At 40.5% G+C, this 16,515-nt stretch overlaps 1 protein-coding gene across 2 annotated transcripts in view; it reads left to right on the forward strand.

Annotated features, from left to right (window-relative positions):
• LOC136875119 (zinc finger protein 782) overlaps window positions 1-16,515 on the forward strand; it is a 183,997-nt gene that overhangs the window by 32,172 nt on the left and 135,310 nt on the right. For both annotated transcript variants that reach the window (XM_067148860.2, XM_067148859.2), the window contains exons 2-3: window positions 3,022-3,079; window positions 15,678-15,797. In XM_067148860.2, the coding sequence (XP_067004961.2) occupies window positions 15,732-15,797 (66 nt within the window). In that variant the 5' untranslated portion in view covers window positions 3,022-3,079; window positions 15,678-15,731. The remainder of the gene's footprint in view (window positions 1-3,021; window positions 3,080-15,677; window positions 15,798-16,515) is intronic.

Genomic DNA, 16,515 nt, shown 5'->3' on the forward strand with positions numbered 1-16,515 from the left:
TCTATCTTAACCGACTTCAAATTCAGGAAATCTGTTAAGAATGTACATGTTTTACAAGGGTTTTTCGATGATACAGACCCCTATCTGATCTGTAGGGAACTAGGTATCTCTAGGCCTAGAGTAGAGAAAGTGACATCTGTCTGCAATCGAGTAAGGGTAGAAAATCTCCAGGATGGGGAAATTAGACAGAAGTACATGGATATGATTACAGAGAAGTTTCGAACAGTAGACAGTAAGTAGGTTCAGGATATAGAAAGAGAATGGGTGGCATACAGGGATGCTGTAGCAGAAACAGCAAGAGAATGCCTAGCAACAACTGCGTGTAAAGATGGGAAAAGGCGAACATCTTGGTGGAATGATGAAGTGAGAGCAACTTGTAAACATAACAAGGAGGTTTATCAGAAATGGCTCCAAACAAGGGCCGAGGCAGACAGGGATTTGTACATAGGTGAAAGAATCAGAGCGAAACAAATAGTTGCTGAATCCAGAAAGAAATCGTGGGAAGATTTTGGTAATAACCTGGAAAGGCTAGGTCAAGCAGGAGGGAAACCTTTCTGGACAGTAATAAAGAATCTTAGAAAGGGAGGGAAAAAGGAAATGAACAGCGTTTTGAGTAATTCAGGTGAACTCATAATAGATCCCAGGGAATCCTTGGGGAGGTGGAGGGAATATTTTGAACATCTTCTCAACATAAAAGGAAATCTTCCTGGTGGTGTTGCAAACAGCCAAGGTTGCGAGGAGGAGAAGAAAAATGATGTTGGTGAAATTACGCTTAGGGAAGTGGAAAGGATGGTAAATACTTCATTGTCATAAAGCAGCAGAAATAGATTAAATTAGACCAGAAATGGTGAAGTATAGTGGGAAGGCAGGGATGAAATTGCTTTATAGAGTAGTAAGATTAGCATGGAGTGTTGGTAAGGTACCTTCAGATTGGACAAAAGCAGTAATTGCACCTATCTGTAAACAAGGGAACAGAAAGGATTGCAACAACTATCGAGGTATCTCATCGATTAGTATACCAGGCAAAGTATTCACTGGCTGGCATCTTGGAAGGGAGGTTGCGATCAGTTGTTGAGAGGAAGTTGAATGAAAACCAGTATAGTTTCAGACCACAGAGTAGCTGTCAGGATCAGATTTTCAGTATGCACCAGGTAATTGAAAAATGCTACGAGAGGAATAGGCAGTTGTGTGTGTTTTGTAGATCTAGAGAAAGCATATGACAGGGTACCGAGGGAAAAGATGATCGCTATACTGGGGGACTATGGAATTAAAGGTAGATTATAAAAATCAATCAAATGCATTTATATTGACAATTGGGCTTCAATAAGAATTGATGGTAGAATGAGTTATTGGATCAGGGTACTTACAGGGGTTAGACAAGGCTGTAATCTCTCACCTTTGATGTTCGTAGTTTACACGGATCATCTGCTGAAAGGTATAAAATGGCAGGGAGGGATTCAGTTAGGTAGAAATGTAATAGGCAGTCTGGCCTATGCTGACGACTTGGTCCTAATGGCAGATTGTGCGGAATGCCTGCAGTCTAATATCTTGGAACTTGAAAATAGGTCCAATGAATATGGTGTGAAAATTAGCATTTCGAAGACTAAATTGATGTCAGTTGGTAAGAAATTCAACAGAATTGAATGTCAGATTGGTGATACAAAGCTAGAACAGGTCGATAATTTCAAGTATTTAGGTTGTGTGTTCTCCCAGGATGGTAATATAGTAAATGAGATTGAATCAAGGTGTAGTAAAGCTAATGCAGTGAGCTTGCAGTTGCAGTCAGCAGTATTCTGTAAGAAGGAAGTCAGCTCCCAGATGAAACTATCTTTACATTGGTCTGTTTTCAGACCAACTTTGCTTTATGGGAGTGAAAGCTGGGTGGACTCAGGATATTCATAAGTTAGAAGTAACAGGCATGAAAGTAGCGAGAATGATTGTTGGTACAAACAGCTGGGAAGAATGCCAAGAGGGTACTTGGAATGAGGAGGTAAAGGCTAATTTAAGAATAAACTTGATGGATGAAGCTGTACGCATGAACCGGCTTCGGTGGTTGGGTCATGTGTTGCAAATGGAAGAGGACAGGTAACCTAGGAGAATAATGGACTCTGTTATGGAGGGTGAGAGAAGTAGAGGTAGACCAAGACGATGATGTTTAGACTCAATTTCTAATGGTTTAAGGATAAGAGGTATAGAACTAAATGAGGCCTCAGCAAGGCATAACAGTCTGTAATGATAAGGTTTTTTATGTATGTTTAGCAGAAGTGATTGGGGTAAATTTTCATTCATTGCGAAGGGCATGAGGTAGTAGAACAGTTTACCAGTGGTAGTGTTTGATCCTTTTCCAAAATCTGTACAGATATTCAAGGAGAGAATAAACAGCAACAGAGAAAAGAATGAAATGTTAGAGGGCATTCAACCAGTGCAGGTTATTGTAAAAAAAGAATTTTTGTGATTACATTAATTCCATCCCCTGGTCTATGAAGATTCGGCAGCCAAAGTAGGGGACTGCCTGTATTGGTGAAGTACAGTGGGGACTTTGAGGGCCCTGTGACTGCGACGGTAGTTGTGAGGGCCCTTCAGGAGCTCTGAAAAGCAGTGGCAAAAGGGGCTCAGGTTAAAACGTAGCAGGCCATTATGCTACTTATGTTCCAAAATGGGTAAATAAATAAATAAATAAATAAATTAATTAATGCAATGTAAATTTTAATTTTTTAGCAGTTGTATAGTATTATTTGAAATAATTCCACATAATGTATATGAGTTGACTATGTTTGTAAGTACAGGAGATATTATAAGTAGAATTTTGTAAGCAATATAAATTTATCAAGGAAGAGCTGTGTGTTTAATAGGAAAAAAATGTTAGTGTAAATTGTATAATATTGTATTCTAGGAAAATATCTTCTTCTTTTGTTCATTTAAAATTTAGTGCTTGATAATAATGTATTTTAGTATACGGGTATCATTTGCCTCCGAGGTAGATACCTCATTTGCAAATAAATTATTTTTGATGTTTTTCAGGTAGCGAGGCCAAGCTAAATAAGCTCCAACTACTTCAGATACTCGGCTCAATCACCAGGTAGGAAGCTGGTTCAGATTCGGCATTTGAGCTGTTTGTCATTTGAATTGCATATATCTGACAATTGACATTGTAGTATCCAAAACCTTTTCCTGTTCTGGGCCATCAGAATCTGTACCCCAATTTAGCTGATGTTGCTTCAACTACCTCATGATCTTCTGGTAATAGTAGGGGGTACTCAAAATCCATCAAGTCATTTCTCATTAAAATCTCAGTCTTTACTCGAGTAAGTCCAAGGTTATCTCAGGTGACTTGAATTCCATCCATCCTGTCTCCCAATTTTGGAAGTGCCTCCTGCTGAACCCATCTGATTATACGTAGTTCAGCATTTTTTAAATCTCTATGTAAGTCGGTGATCCAGTCTGGCTAGTGCTTCCCATCTTGTGTTCATGAATCTCAATGTCCAAGACATAACTCTCACTCTTTGTGAATAAGTCAAGTCTCTTGTCATTTGTCGATCAATTTCTTCTTTTCTGCCATGATTAGGTTTTCTTCTTCCTCGTTGACTGGAACTGATGGTCACTGGTCTGCAGAATTTCTTAGTTACTTCAGACCTTTCCACCATCTTGATTTCTTTAACTATTAAGGAGAACACCCCTGTGACACTAAATCACCTGAATTATATTTCCCTGGGATGATCCTCCAGTCCTTGGTCTTGGTCAGTTTTCGAACCTCCTGGACTTAATTTCTCACAAATGTTGCCTAATTTTCATTTTTCTTTATCTATGCTAATGCTGTTGATGAAACAGTCCACAAATACTTTGACCTCTTCCAAATGTAATGAAGATCTTATCAGAGACGTTAATCTGCTACCTGTTAAATATCCAGAAGCTTCTTCGTTGGAATGCTGATTGTATTTCGAGGAGCAGCCCCAGCCTTCGCTTGCCAGATACTCCTTCTGGACCCTCCGCTACTGCATAGCCAGTTGACTGGTATCCATAAAAGTGTGAAGAGACCAGTCTCTTCTCTTTTCTGAGCCACTCGTAATTGAACGAGGAACATTTATCTCACTCAGACAAGTTATCCCCAGCCTTCGCTAACACAGACTTGCCAGATACTCCCTCTGGACCCTCCGCTACTGCATAGCCACTTGACTGGTATCCATAAAAGTGTGAAGAGACCAGTCTCTTCTCTTTTCTGAGCCACTCGTAATTGAACGAGGAACATTTATCTCACTCAGACAAGTTATCCCCAGCCTTCGCTAACACAGACTTGCCAGATACTCCCTCTGGACCCTCCGCTACTGCATAGCCAGTTGACTGGTATCCATAAAAGTGTGAAGAGACCAGTCTCTTCTCTTTTCTGAGCCACTCGTAATTGAACGAGGAACATTTATCTCACTCAGACAAGTTATCCCCAGCCTTCGCTAACACAGACTTGCCAGATACTCCCTCTGGACCCTCCGCTACTGCATAGCCACTTGACTGGTATCCATAAAAGTGTGAAGAGACCAGTCTCTTCTCTTTTCTGAGCCACTCGTAATTGAACGAGGAACATTTATCTCACTCAGACAAGTTATCCCCAGCCTTCGCTAACACAGACTTGCCAGATACTCCCTCTGGACCCTCCGCTACTGCATAGCCAGTTGACTGGTATCCATAAAAGTGTGAAGAGACCAGTCTCTTCTCTTTTCTGAGCCACTCGTAATTGAACGAGGAACATTTATCTCACTCAGACAAGTTATCCCCAGCCTTCGCTAACACAGACTTGCCAGATACTCCCTCTGGACCCTCCACTACTGCATAGCCAGTTGACTGGTATCCATAAAAGTGTGAAGAGACCAGTCTCTTCTCTTTTCTGAGCCACTCGTAATTGAACGAGGAACATTTATCTCACTCAGACAAGTTATCCCCAGCCTTCGCTAACACAGACTTGCCAGATACTCCCTCTGGACCCTCCGCTACTGCATAGCCAGTTGACTGGTATCCATAAAAGTGTGAAGAGACCAGTCTCTTCTCTTTTCTGAGCCACTCGTAATTGAACGAGGAACATTTATCTCACTCAGACAAGTTATTTCTTTGAAGCATTTCCAAGAATCATTAGATATTGACTCAGGAAATGGTGAATCCCAGGTCAATTTTCATCCCTTTCGAATGATTTTCTGTTTGACTTCAGTATTTCAAGCTTCTCGTAGTAACCGTTTAAATGGAAGGAGTGCAGGAACGAGAACCCCAATTGAGAGGAGATTCCTTTTAATGATATTCTCAGGTATAACCGTAAACTTTGATCCAATCTCAAATCTCAATGTGTCTGTTCTTCTATTCCAAAGCTTCTTGCTCCTTCATCCTCTTTGTTGTGCCTTGTCTTCTTTGGTGGACTCCACAATTCTTGTACTTGTTTCTTGAAGTAACAGAGGCCACTGAGGTTACACAGTTGTCTATGTACAGCAACTCCTTCCGGAAATTTCCTCATCTTCCTTTCGAATGTTGCTCAAATGAAAATCCAATACTGCACCAAGCGTGAAGGGGCTGCAAGATGTTCTGAAGACCACTTTTGTATGTCTATAGACTTTGATCTTCCCCATGGTTTCATCCTCCCACCAGAGAAAATGTATTTATGATCTTCTGGTGCTACTTCAATAATTTGAAATGCCTTCTTAATGTTTCTTCTTCTCTCTCAATCTTAGTAGAATTTCAGGAATCAGCTGGATGTAATTAGGGCCTCTCTCCAAGCAGTCATTGAGACAGACACTTGTTTCTGTAACACAGGCTGGTTGGCTTAAAAACTGGTCTACGGCATCAATTGCTTCCTCAGTGAAACCTTCTCCTTTCAAACACCACAGAATAGAAGTTCACTTTGTGCAACTTTTAAGTGGTTGTCCTAATCTCCTCTGTCTGAAACGACAACTGGGTGCCCTTCAATCCAAGGAAGATTAAACTGTAGCATCCCCCTTGCCTTGTTTCAGTGTCCGTGAGAAGATTGTGTTGGACTTCCCGATTTTGTTCATTGGCTGTTTTAATATCTGCTGAATCTTGGATTCCAATGACTTCCAGATCTCACATTTTTCCAGTGGGGAATTTCTTCATCACATGCTATGGAAATTGTGAGATTGGAAACATTTCCTTCAACTATGCTGTCACTACACAGCTTTGTCTCTATTAGTGTGAGTCCCTTTGTCAAGGGCACAACATTTCCTTCAACTATGCTGTCACTACACAGCTTTGTCTCTATTAGTGTGAGTCCCTTTGTCAAGGGAACATTTCCTTCAACTATGCTGTCACTACACAGCTTTGTCTCTATTAGTGTGAGTCCCTTTGTCAAGGGCACAACATTTCCTTCAACTATGCTGTCACTGCACAGCTTTGTCTCTATTAGTGTGAGTCCCTTTGTCAAGGGCACAACATGTCTTGCGATAATCTTTCTATGACTATCAATAATTCTATTTGAGGATCATCATCACCAATGTCATTGAACCACATTCCTTTCTTCTTACACTGATCCGCCAGAACATTATGATCACCTACCTAATAGCCGGTATGTCCACCTTGGGCACAGATAACAGCGGCAATTCATGTTGCCTTGGAAGCATTGAGACTGGGGTAGGTCTCTGGAGGGAGTTGGCACCAGATCTGCACATACAAGTCACCTCATTCCCGTAAATTACGGGCAGGGGGCGATGAGCTCTGATGCCACGTTCAATCACATCCCAGATGTCTTTGACAGAGTTAAGTACCGGGAGGGTGTCAGCACATGAATTGCAACTTGCTAATGTGTTCCTCGAACCACTCCATCGCACTCCTCAGCTTGTCGCATGGTACATCATCGTGTTGAAATATGTCACTGCCGTTGGGAAACATGATGATCATGATAGGGTCTACTTGGTCTGCAACCAGTGTACGATACTTCTCAGCCATCATGGTGCCTTGCACGAGCTCCACTGGACCCAAGGACGCCCACATGAAAGTTCTTCAGAGCATAATTGAGCCACCACCAGCTTTACTCCGTCTCGTAGTCAAGGAGCTGTTCCCCTGGAAGGCAACAGATTCGCACCCTCCCATCAGCATGATGAAGAAGGTATCAGGATTCATCACAGCATGCAATGCTCTGCCACTGTGCCAATGTCCAGTGACGATGGTCACATGCTCATTTGCCGTAGTTGCTGATGTGGTGTTAACATTGGCACGTGCATGGGTTGTCAGCTGCAGAGGTTTATCCTTAGGGGTGTTCAGACACACTTGTACCCTGCCCAGCATTAAAGACTGATGTTAGTTCTGGCACAGTTTGCCGCCTGTCCTGTTTTACCAGTGGCCCAGCGTATGACATCCGACATCTCTAATGAGGTGTGGCTGCCCAACCCTTTCACCACTTGTTGAAAACACTCACCACTGCACTTCTCAAACACCCGACAAGTCATGCAGTTGATATAGATGTTGATTCCCATAGGGAACCTGAAATACTTATTCCGAATGAGTAAATTTATAATACCAATATAAATGGTCCGTTATTGGATATTATAATTTTCCAGCTAACTCATTCCTGGTTGCCAGCGTTTTGCTCTCGTGTGCTAGGCTCGGCTCATCAGTTGGTACCTAGCACACCTAGCTAGACGCTTGCTAGTGCATACCGTGGAGGCCACTGCGTAGACTAATTGTAGCCACTGGCAGTGCCAATGCACTATGAGAGACTTTGTCTCATTATCAAAAATTGATGCCTGCTTGGCCGTCAGATTATATAGATGTTGATTCCCATAGGGAACCTGAAATACTTGTTCGGAGTGAGTAAATTTATAATACCAATATAAATGGTCCGTTATTGGACATTATAAAATTTCCAGCTAACTCATTCCTGCTTGCCAGCGTTTTGGCCTCGTGTGCTGGGCTGGGCTCATCAGTTGGTACCTAGCACACCTACCAAGTTGCTGGCTAGTGCATACCGTGGAGGCCATTGCGTAGACTAATTGTAGCCACCGGCAGTGCCAATGGACTATGAGAGACTTTGTCTCATAATCAAAAATTGATGCATTTATATTGGTATTAAGTCATGCATTTTCAGAAATGCTTGTGCCAAGCCCTCGGTCAAACTCAGGTAGATCCCTATTCTACACATGGACAGCATGCTCACTGATACTGCATGCACCATGCGTGTCTGTGCTCATCAGGTGACACTGCTCTCGATAGTAGGTAGGTGGCTGATCAGTGTAAGTTGCTCTATGAGTTTTCTAGATTTAGCGATTCATGTTATCAATTGGTAGATTTTCTCTTGGTCTCTCACTTCTTGTGATTTGCCGATGTGGGTTCATTTCTCCCTGAAGGTAAACTGAGCGAGTAGGATCTAGCCCTAGCAGTTTCTTGTAACAAGTACGATTGTTGCGACTAATATCCAGAAAGCCTCTCACATTTCACTTGCTTGACACATGTTGTCACCTGCCTTTTCTTTTGCATCTTGTTTTCTGTTGAACAATCAGCTGACATGTTTATTGAATATGTCATGCAATTCTTTGAAGTGTGATTACCTCTTTAACATAGGGAACAGAGCTTTCTTTCAGTCACTACTGATCTATATTTAGGGCACTCACCCTGGTCACAGATTCCCTGTCTGTTGTTTTCCTAATCTTTTCTTAAATTTTTGTAAATAAATTAGAAAAATATCAACCATCACCCTTGGTAAGTTATTCTAATCCCTAACTCCCCTTCCTATAAACGAATATTTGTGCCAATTTGTCGTCTTAAATTTCAACTTTATCTTCCTATTGTGATCATTCTTGCAACCACTCAAACTTATTGGTCTACTAATGTCCTTCCATGCCATCTCTCCACTGACAGCTCGGAATATACCACTTAATTAAGAACTAGTATTAGCTTTAATGGTCCACCCAATCGATACACTTCACTTCACAAGTGAGAACACATTCAATATAAAAATATTTTATACATTCTTTGGTACACGTTTCATCTCATTTAAGACTTCTTCAACCATAGCATCTCGTATCTAGTTAAAATAATTATTACTGTTTAGTAATTTAAAATGGATAAACCCATGTCCTTTCTGCAACATAATAATTATGTACTTTAATTAGATACAACATGCTATGGCTGAAGAAGTCTCAAATTAGACAAAACATGTATCAAAGAATTTGTAACATATTTTAACATTGAATGTGTTCTCACTTGTAAAGGGAAGTGTATTGATTGGGTGGACCATTAAACGTAATACTAGTTCTTAATTAAGCTGTATCATTATGGACCTATATGGTGAAGTTTGTAAATTGCAACATACCACTTCGTCGAGCACATCGTTCCCTATCTCCCATGTCTTCCCAGCCCAAACTATGCAACATTTTTTAAAGCTACTCTATTGTCAGAAATCGCCCAGAACAAATTGAGCTGCTTTTCTTTTGATTTTTTTCCAGTCCTGGAATGAAGTTATCCATGCACTGGAACCATGCTCTAGTTGGGGTCTTAGCAAAGACTTTTATGCCTTCTCTTTTTTTTTTGCAAGTTGCTTTACGTTGCACCGACACAGACAGGTCTTATGGCGATGATGGGACAGGAAAGACCTAGGAAAGGGAAAGAAGCGGCCGTGGCCTTGATTAAGGTACAGCCCCAGCATTTTGCCTTCTCCTTTACATCCTTACTACAACCCCTAAATACCCTCATAACCATGTGCAGAGATCTGTACCCTTTATTTACATTCCCATTAATGTGATTATCTCAATAAAGATCTTTCATTATACTAACACCTAGGAAACTTGCAATGATTCCCAAATGGGACATTCACCCCATCAATGCAGTAATTAAAACTCAGAGGACTTTTCCAATCTGTGAAACTCACAACCTGACTTTTAACACTGTTTATCAATATTCCATTGCCTACTGTCCATCTCGCAACATTATCGAGGTCATTTTGCAGTTGCTCACAATCTTGTAACTTATTTATTACTCTATACAGAATAACATCATCTGCAAAAAGCCATATCTCTGATTCCACTTCTTTACTCATATCATTTATATATATATATATATATAAGAAAACATAAAGGTCCAGGTAAGGAAGAATGGCTGAAGGAGAAGTGCAAGGATGTTGAAGGTTGTACGGTTATAGGAAAGGTAGGTGCTGCATACAGGAAAATCAAGTAAACCTATCGAGAAAGGAAAACTAGTTGTACGAATATTAAGAGCTCAGATGGAAAACCATTTTGAGGGAGAAGTCAAGGCAGAATGATAGGCAGGAGCATATCCAGCAGTTGTATCAAGGTAAAGACCTAGCTGATATGGTTCTGGAACAAGAAGAGGCTGTTGATGCTGATGAAATGGGTAACCCAGTTTTGAGGTCAGAATTTGACAGAGCTTTGAGAGACCTAAATAGGAACAAGGTACGTGGAATTGATGACATTCCCTCTAAATTATTGACTGCCTTAGGATAAACCAGCATGGCATGGTTATTCCATTTAGTGCATAGGGAATATGAGACAGGAGAAATACCATACAATTTTTGGCAGAATGTTGTCTTACCTATTCCCAAGAAAGCTGGTGCTGACAAGTTTGAAAACAACCACACCATTAGTTAATTATCTCATGGCTGCAAAACTTTTACATGTATTATTAACAGAGGAATGGATATGTAAATTGAAACTGAGTTAGGAGAAGATCAATTTGGCTTCAGAAGAAATGTAGGAACATGTGAAATAATCGTAACTTTATGTCTGATGTTAGAGTGTCAACTTAAGAAGGACAGGCCAACATACATGGCGTTTGTAGATCTAGAAAAGGCATTTGATAATGTTGATTTGATAATGTTGAATAATATTGTTGTCCAACCTATTTGAGATTCTGAAAATGATCAGGATCAGATACCGAGAACGAAGAACTATCTACAGTCTGTATAAAAATCAGTCAGCTGTGATAAGAATCGAGGGCTTTAGTAGAGAAGCAGCAATCCAGAAAGGAGTGAGTCAAGTTTGCAGTTAGTCCCCCCTCCTTTTCAGTGTTTATTAGAACAGGCAGTAAAGAATATCAAAGAGGAATTTGGGAAGAGAATCACAATCCAAGGAGAGGAAGTCATATCCCTGAGATTTGCTGATGATATTGTTATATTATCTGATACTGCAGAAGACCTGGAGAAATTGCTCAATGGTATGGACAGAATCTTGGGTAAGGAGTACAAGATGACAATAAATAAGTTCAACCAAAAGTAATGGAGTGCAGTCGAAGAAAGTCAGGTGATGCAAGAAATATTAGATTAGGAAATGAAGTCTTAAAGAAAGTAGGTGACCGGGTAAGTTGGTTGGGCACACAGCTGTGAGCTCGCATCCGCGAGATAGTGGGTTCGAACCCCACTGTCGGCAGCCCTGAGGATGGTTTTCCACGGTTTCCCATTTTCACACTAGGCAAATGCTGGAGCTGTACCTTAACACAATGCGGACCGGTCCCAAGAAAACTCGTGTTTGCGTAGCGGAGCGTTGCGGACCGGTCCCGAGTTATCTCGTGGTAGCAGCAAACTGAACTTTAGTGCTATCTTTTGAGATATATGGGAACTATTTAGAGGTCAAGGGTGATAGAACTCTGTTATGTATGGTTCTACACAATCAATAGTCTCATTTCTTTTCGAGTATTCTTCATATCATAGATTTTCTTTGCATTTCTTGACAACATATTTACAAAGTTCGAAAAGCCATGCAAGATGGCAGTGCCCTGGGATCGCACATGTTTAGACAAAGATGAAATTATTCGGGAATTCTGTGCTGATGCAGGCTCCAAATATCTAAGTGATGCTGAATATTTAGAGTTCGATGATGAAATACCTTCTAACGGAAATGTTTTAAGTGATGACGAGGATATAGTCTTATCTTCAAGGAGTAGAACTCACGTAGCGCAGAACGAGTCTGATAATTGTGTTACGGCTGTAAATATTCTAAATATTGTAAATAATGTAGTGTTTTCTGACAACTGGGTTATGGACAACAGTGAACCTAGGCTAGAGGATTTAGAAGGTGCTCCTGGTATAAAGGTATGGCCTAATAAATCTGGAACATAGGACAAGTAGCAGGACTTATGTTTGGTGAGGAATTTTTTCAGTATGTAGCTGAAAAGACAAACTTATACTATGAGCAGAATTCACATTCTCATAACGTATTCTCTAAAACACTAACATGGACTAATGTCACTAGCAGGGAAATTTAAAAAATATTGCTCTGTGTATACTGATAGGGCAGGTGAAGGAATCATGTCTGAAAGATTACTGGCCAACCGATACCGCAATAAAAAACCCATATTTCCGAAAACTATGAGTCGAAATAGATTTGAAGAAATACCCTGCATTTCAACAGCTATTCAGGAAGGGCACTAGAAAAATACACAGTAGTCCTTCAAAAGCTAGTGAAGTTCTGACAGTTTATTTGAATGCATGCACTCCAGCTTGAAGGTAGTTAGAAAGTGACCGGGAACAGGGCTGGGCATGGAGTGAAGGGCACCCGGTCCGCAATGTGTTAATTAAGGCCAAGGCCACTTCCTTCCCACTCCTAAGACCTATCTGTGTCAGTACGACGTAAAGCAAAAAAAGCGAAGGAGGTGAATATTTTTATTTGGGAAGTAAAATAACGGCAGAACAGACAAGGAAGATCTTTGCTCACTTCATGTATTGATAAATGTTTTTGAAGACTTTCATCTGGAGTGTGGCATTGTATGGACGATAACCAGCTCAAGAGAAGCTTCTGAAGTGTGGTGTTACAGAAGAATGCTGAAGGTGAAATGGATAGATCAAATCACGAATTAAGAGATACTGAATCGAATTGGTGAGACGAGATCGATGTGGCTAAATTTGAGGAGAAGAAGAGATAGAATGATAGGACACATCTGAAGACACCCAGGACTTGTAAAGTTGGTTTTTGAAGGAAGTGTAGGTGGTAAGAACGGTAGGGGTAGAGCAAGGTATGAATATGACGAGGAGGTTTGAACAGATGTAGGATGCTGCAGTTACATAGAATTGAAAAGGTTAACATGTGATAGGGTAGAATGAAGAGCTGCATCAAGCCAGTCTATGGACTGATGACTCAAACAACAACAAGATGCCTATCACCCTGTATATGCAGGGAAATTGCAGCTGCTTTTCTAGTTTTGAAGTGTTGTATGTTATTTTAAATATCATTTTTATCATTGTTCTTTAGCATTAGTCTCTTCCTCCATCTGGACGTTATCCTTGTAACCAACAATCTTTACATACTGCTCACTGAATACTTCTGTCTGTTGAAGATCCTTGCATACACACTCTCTTGTTCATTAAAGATTCCTGGAATGTCCTCCTTGGGACCTGTTTCTGCCTTAAGGTACCTAAACATAGCATTCCATTTTTCACTGAAATTTGTATGTCTGCCAGTAATGCTTATCATCATGTTATCCTTAGCTGACTTCTTTGCTAGAGTCAGTTTCCTAGTAATTTAATTTGCTTTACGTAGTGCCAACACAGATAGGTTTTATCGTGACGATGGGATTGGAAAATCTTGATTAATTAGTTTCATTTTCCGTATTGATAGTTAACGTGTAATATAGATAAGAAAAGGTTCCACCTTAACAATACCAATTTTATTTATATAAGATTAACTTACAGGACCAGTTTCGACTTTTTGAACAGTCATCATCAGCTGTACATTGGTACCTTTACATAAGTCAAATAAGGCAATTCAACCAATATTTGACTTATGTAAAGGTACCAATGTACAGCTGATGGTGATTGTTCAAAAAGTCGAAACCGGTCCTGTAAGTTAATCATGTCTGTCTGTCTTTTAGGTCATCAGCCCAGAGGCTGGTTGGATCCTCAAATAGCACCACCAAAAGTTATGCAGTTATAAGGAAACCGCAAAAACCAATGGCAGCACCAAAATGAGGCGTACTAGGCAAGACGAGGAGTGAGGTAGTTTGCCATTGCTTTCCTCACTGGGTCAGAAAGTGCTATTGCAGCACGACTGACCCTATGAGCAACACCTTTCATAACACTCAGATGCACTAATCGTGCTCTGAATGTCATTACTCAGCACCACCCATACCCCAGCAGCTTCCATATTGTCACAGCCATGGATGAGACTGGGACTTCAGTGAAAACTAAACTTTACTCTGGCCTGTGCCAAGAGATGGATACAAAAGTACTGTATTCATCAGGAAATGGCAGCAGGCAAAAGTTAATCATATATAAATAAAATTGGTATTGATAAGGGATTGGAGTTTGAAGGAAGTGACTGTGGCGTTAATGAAGGTGGTGTGAAAATTGGAAACCACAGAAAACATCCAGACAACAGGGGGTTTGATCTCCCGACTGCTAGACACAGCCACTTGCTTGGTCGCACAGTCATTCCAACCAGTTGCTAATTAAAATAATTTCTGTATTTGCTGGACAGCCCTCACATTTTCCATATATTGACACACGATTCCTGTGTAAATGTTGACCAAGTCCGTGCATTTCGTCAGAAAAATGGATCTCTATACAGACCTCCTCCCAAAACCACTTGTTCAGCAAAATACTTTCTCGAACTCTCATGGCACAACAGTTCCATTCGACCAAGTGGTACTCGTGTGCTATCTACCGAGGGGATTACAAACTAGTATACACATAATTTCAGTGATTATTCATTTGTTTTTGTGGTATATATTCTTTATGACATACAGGGCGAGTTAGCCGTGCGGTTAGGAACGCGCGCAGCTGTGAGCTCGCATCCAGGAGATAGTGAGTTGGAACCCCACTGTCGGCAGCCCTGAAGATGGTTTTCCGTGGTTTCCCATTTTCACACCAGGCAAATGCTGGGGGCTGTACCTTAATTAAGGCCACGGCTACTATCTTGCCATTCCTAGACCTTTCCTGTCCCATTGTTGCCATAAGACCTATCTGTGACGCACAGCAAATAGCAAAAAAAAACTTTATGACGTGTCCTTGTTGCTTTTTTTCCAAGTTGAGTATGAGGGCCCAAAGAGCTGTCATAGTACACTGTTCATTATTAGCACTAGGAGCTGGTATCCACTGTTGAAGAGTTATACGATGATAATCAAATGCTGATACTCGTAGATATTACTGTGGCGCAGTCACTGCATGATAACAGCTGACATGGACAGGAAACCTCTGAATTGTGATGTTACCAAAATGTGTTGAAACATAGTCCAAGTCACAAATAAAGAGATAATGAATTGAGGGGACAAAGAGTTTGCAGAAGTTCACCTTAAGAACAGATTGATAGGATGCATGTTGTGTAGAGTAGAGTAGAGTAGAGTAGAGTAGAGTAGAGTAGAGTAGAGTAGAGTAGAGTAGAGTAGAGTAGAAGTGGGTAGGTTAGCAAAGAATAGGGTGTCATGGAGGTCTGTATCAAACCTGATGGGGCCACTGATAATGTAGCAGCATTTTCACCAACATGCCCGTGGTTCAGTCCCAGCCAGTGCAAGTGGGATATTTGAATTAAGTTATGTCCCTGTGATTTGGATAAAGAAATTGACAATCACAGAAAGCTACAGACTTTCTATAGCTGGGATGGTACTGAGCCAATCTTGGCAGGTTTGATCCTGGCTTAGTGTGGTGATGTTTGAGGCCTTGTGTTGGTAGATTTACTGCACAGCAGTCCAGCTCCTTGGTGTGCAGCGGTATGTAAAGCCAATAATAATATAATTTCTGTTCCTTATTTCAGTTGAGAGATAATTCGCTACTCCAGCTCTTGTAAATATCTCAGTTGCTGTGTGAAATGGACCAGGAAGTTGAGATCAAGGAGGAACCAGTCCAGCTGGAACGAACAGCAAGCCCATCACTTGTAAGATTCTTTGCAGTTTACTTACTATTGATTTGCATTTATATTCGAAAATTCTTTTTTGAAGAAATCAATGCTAATATTGGAAATTAAATTCAGAATTGATAATGATGTGAGATTCAACAATATTCAGATGTGGGCCAGATATGTGGACGACGCATTTATCATCTTAGATAAACGCTCTACCGATGCGCTGATGACGCTAATAAATCTCAATAAAATTGATCCTAATATTAACTTTACATTAGAATCAGAAATGAATAGCTCCATCAATTTTTTAGATTTAACAATCACGACACTTTTCTTTCCTTTATTATATAGAAGTTTCAGAAAACCCACCCACACAGCAACGACAATAAAACAAGACTCAGTGCATCCTCAGACTCAGAAACGCGCCACTTACAACTGCTTAGTGGACCGCGCATTTAAAGTCCCCATATCTCAAATGGATCTGAGTAGGGAATTGAATATAATTCGTGCTCTTGCCAAGTTCAATGGTTACAACAACTCTTTTATTGAGTGCATAATCAATAAATTTAAACATCGCTCAAAATCAAATTTAATAAAGGTTAAATCAAAATGAAAATTGTTTTCGTCCTTCACTTTTGATAAAACCATATATAACGTCTCCAATATATTTAAGAAGCATAATGTTAAAATCTCTTTCAGAGCAATAGAAATTCGGACATTCTACACAATTCCAACCTGATCAATAGTTCCG

Source organism: Anabrus simplex, chromosome 5, assembly GCF_040414725.1.
Source record: "Anabrus simplex isolate iqAnaSimp1 chromosome 5, ASM4041472v1, whole genome shotgun sequence".
Taxonomy (NCBI): domain Eukaryota; kingdom Metazoa; phylum Arthropoda; class Insecta; order Orthoptera; family Tettigoniidae; genus Anabrus; species Anabrus simplex.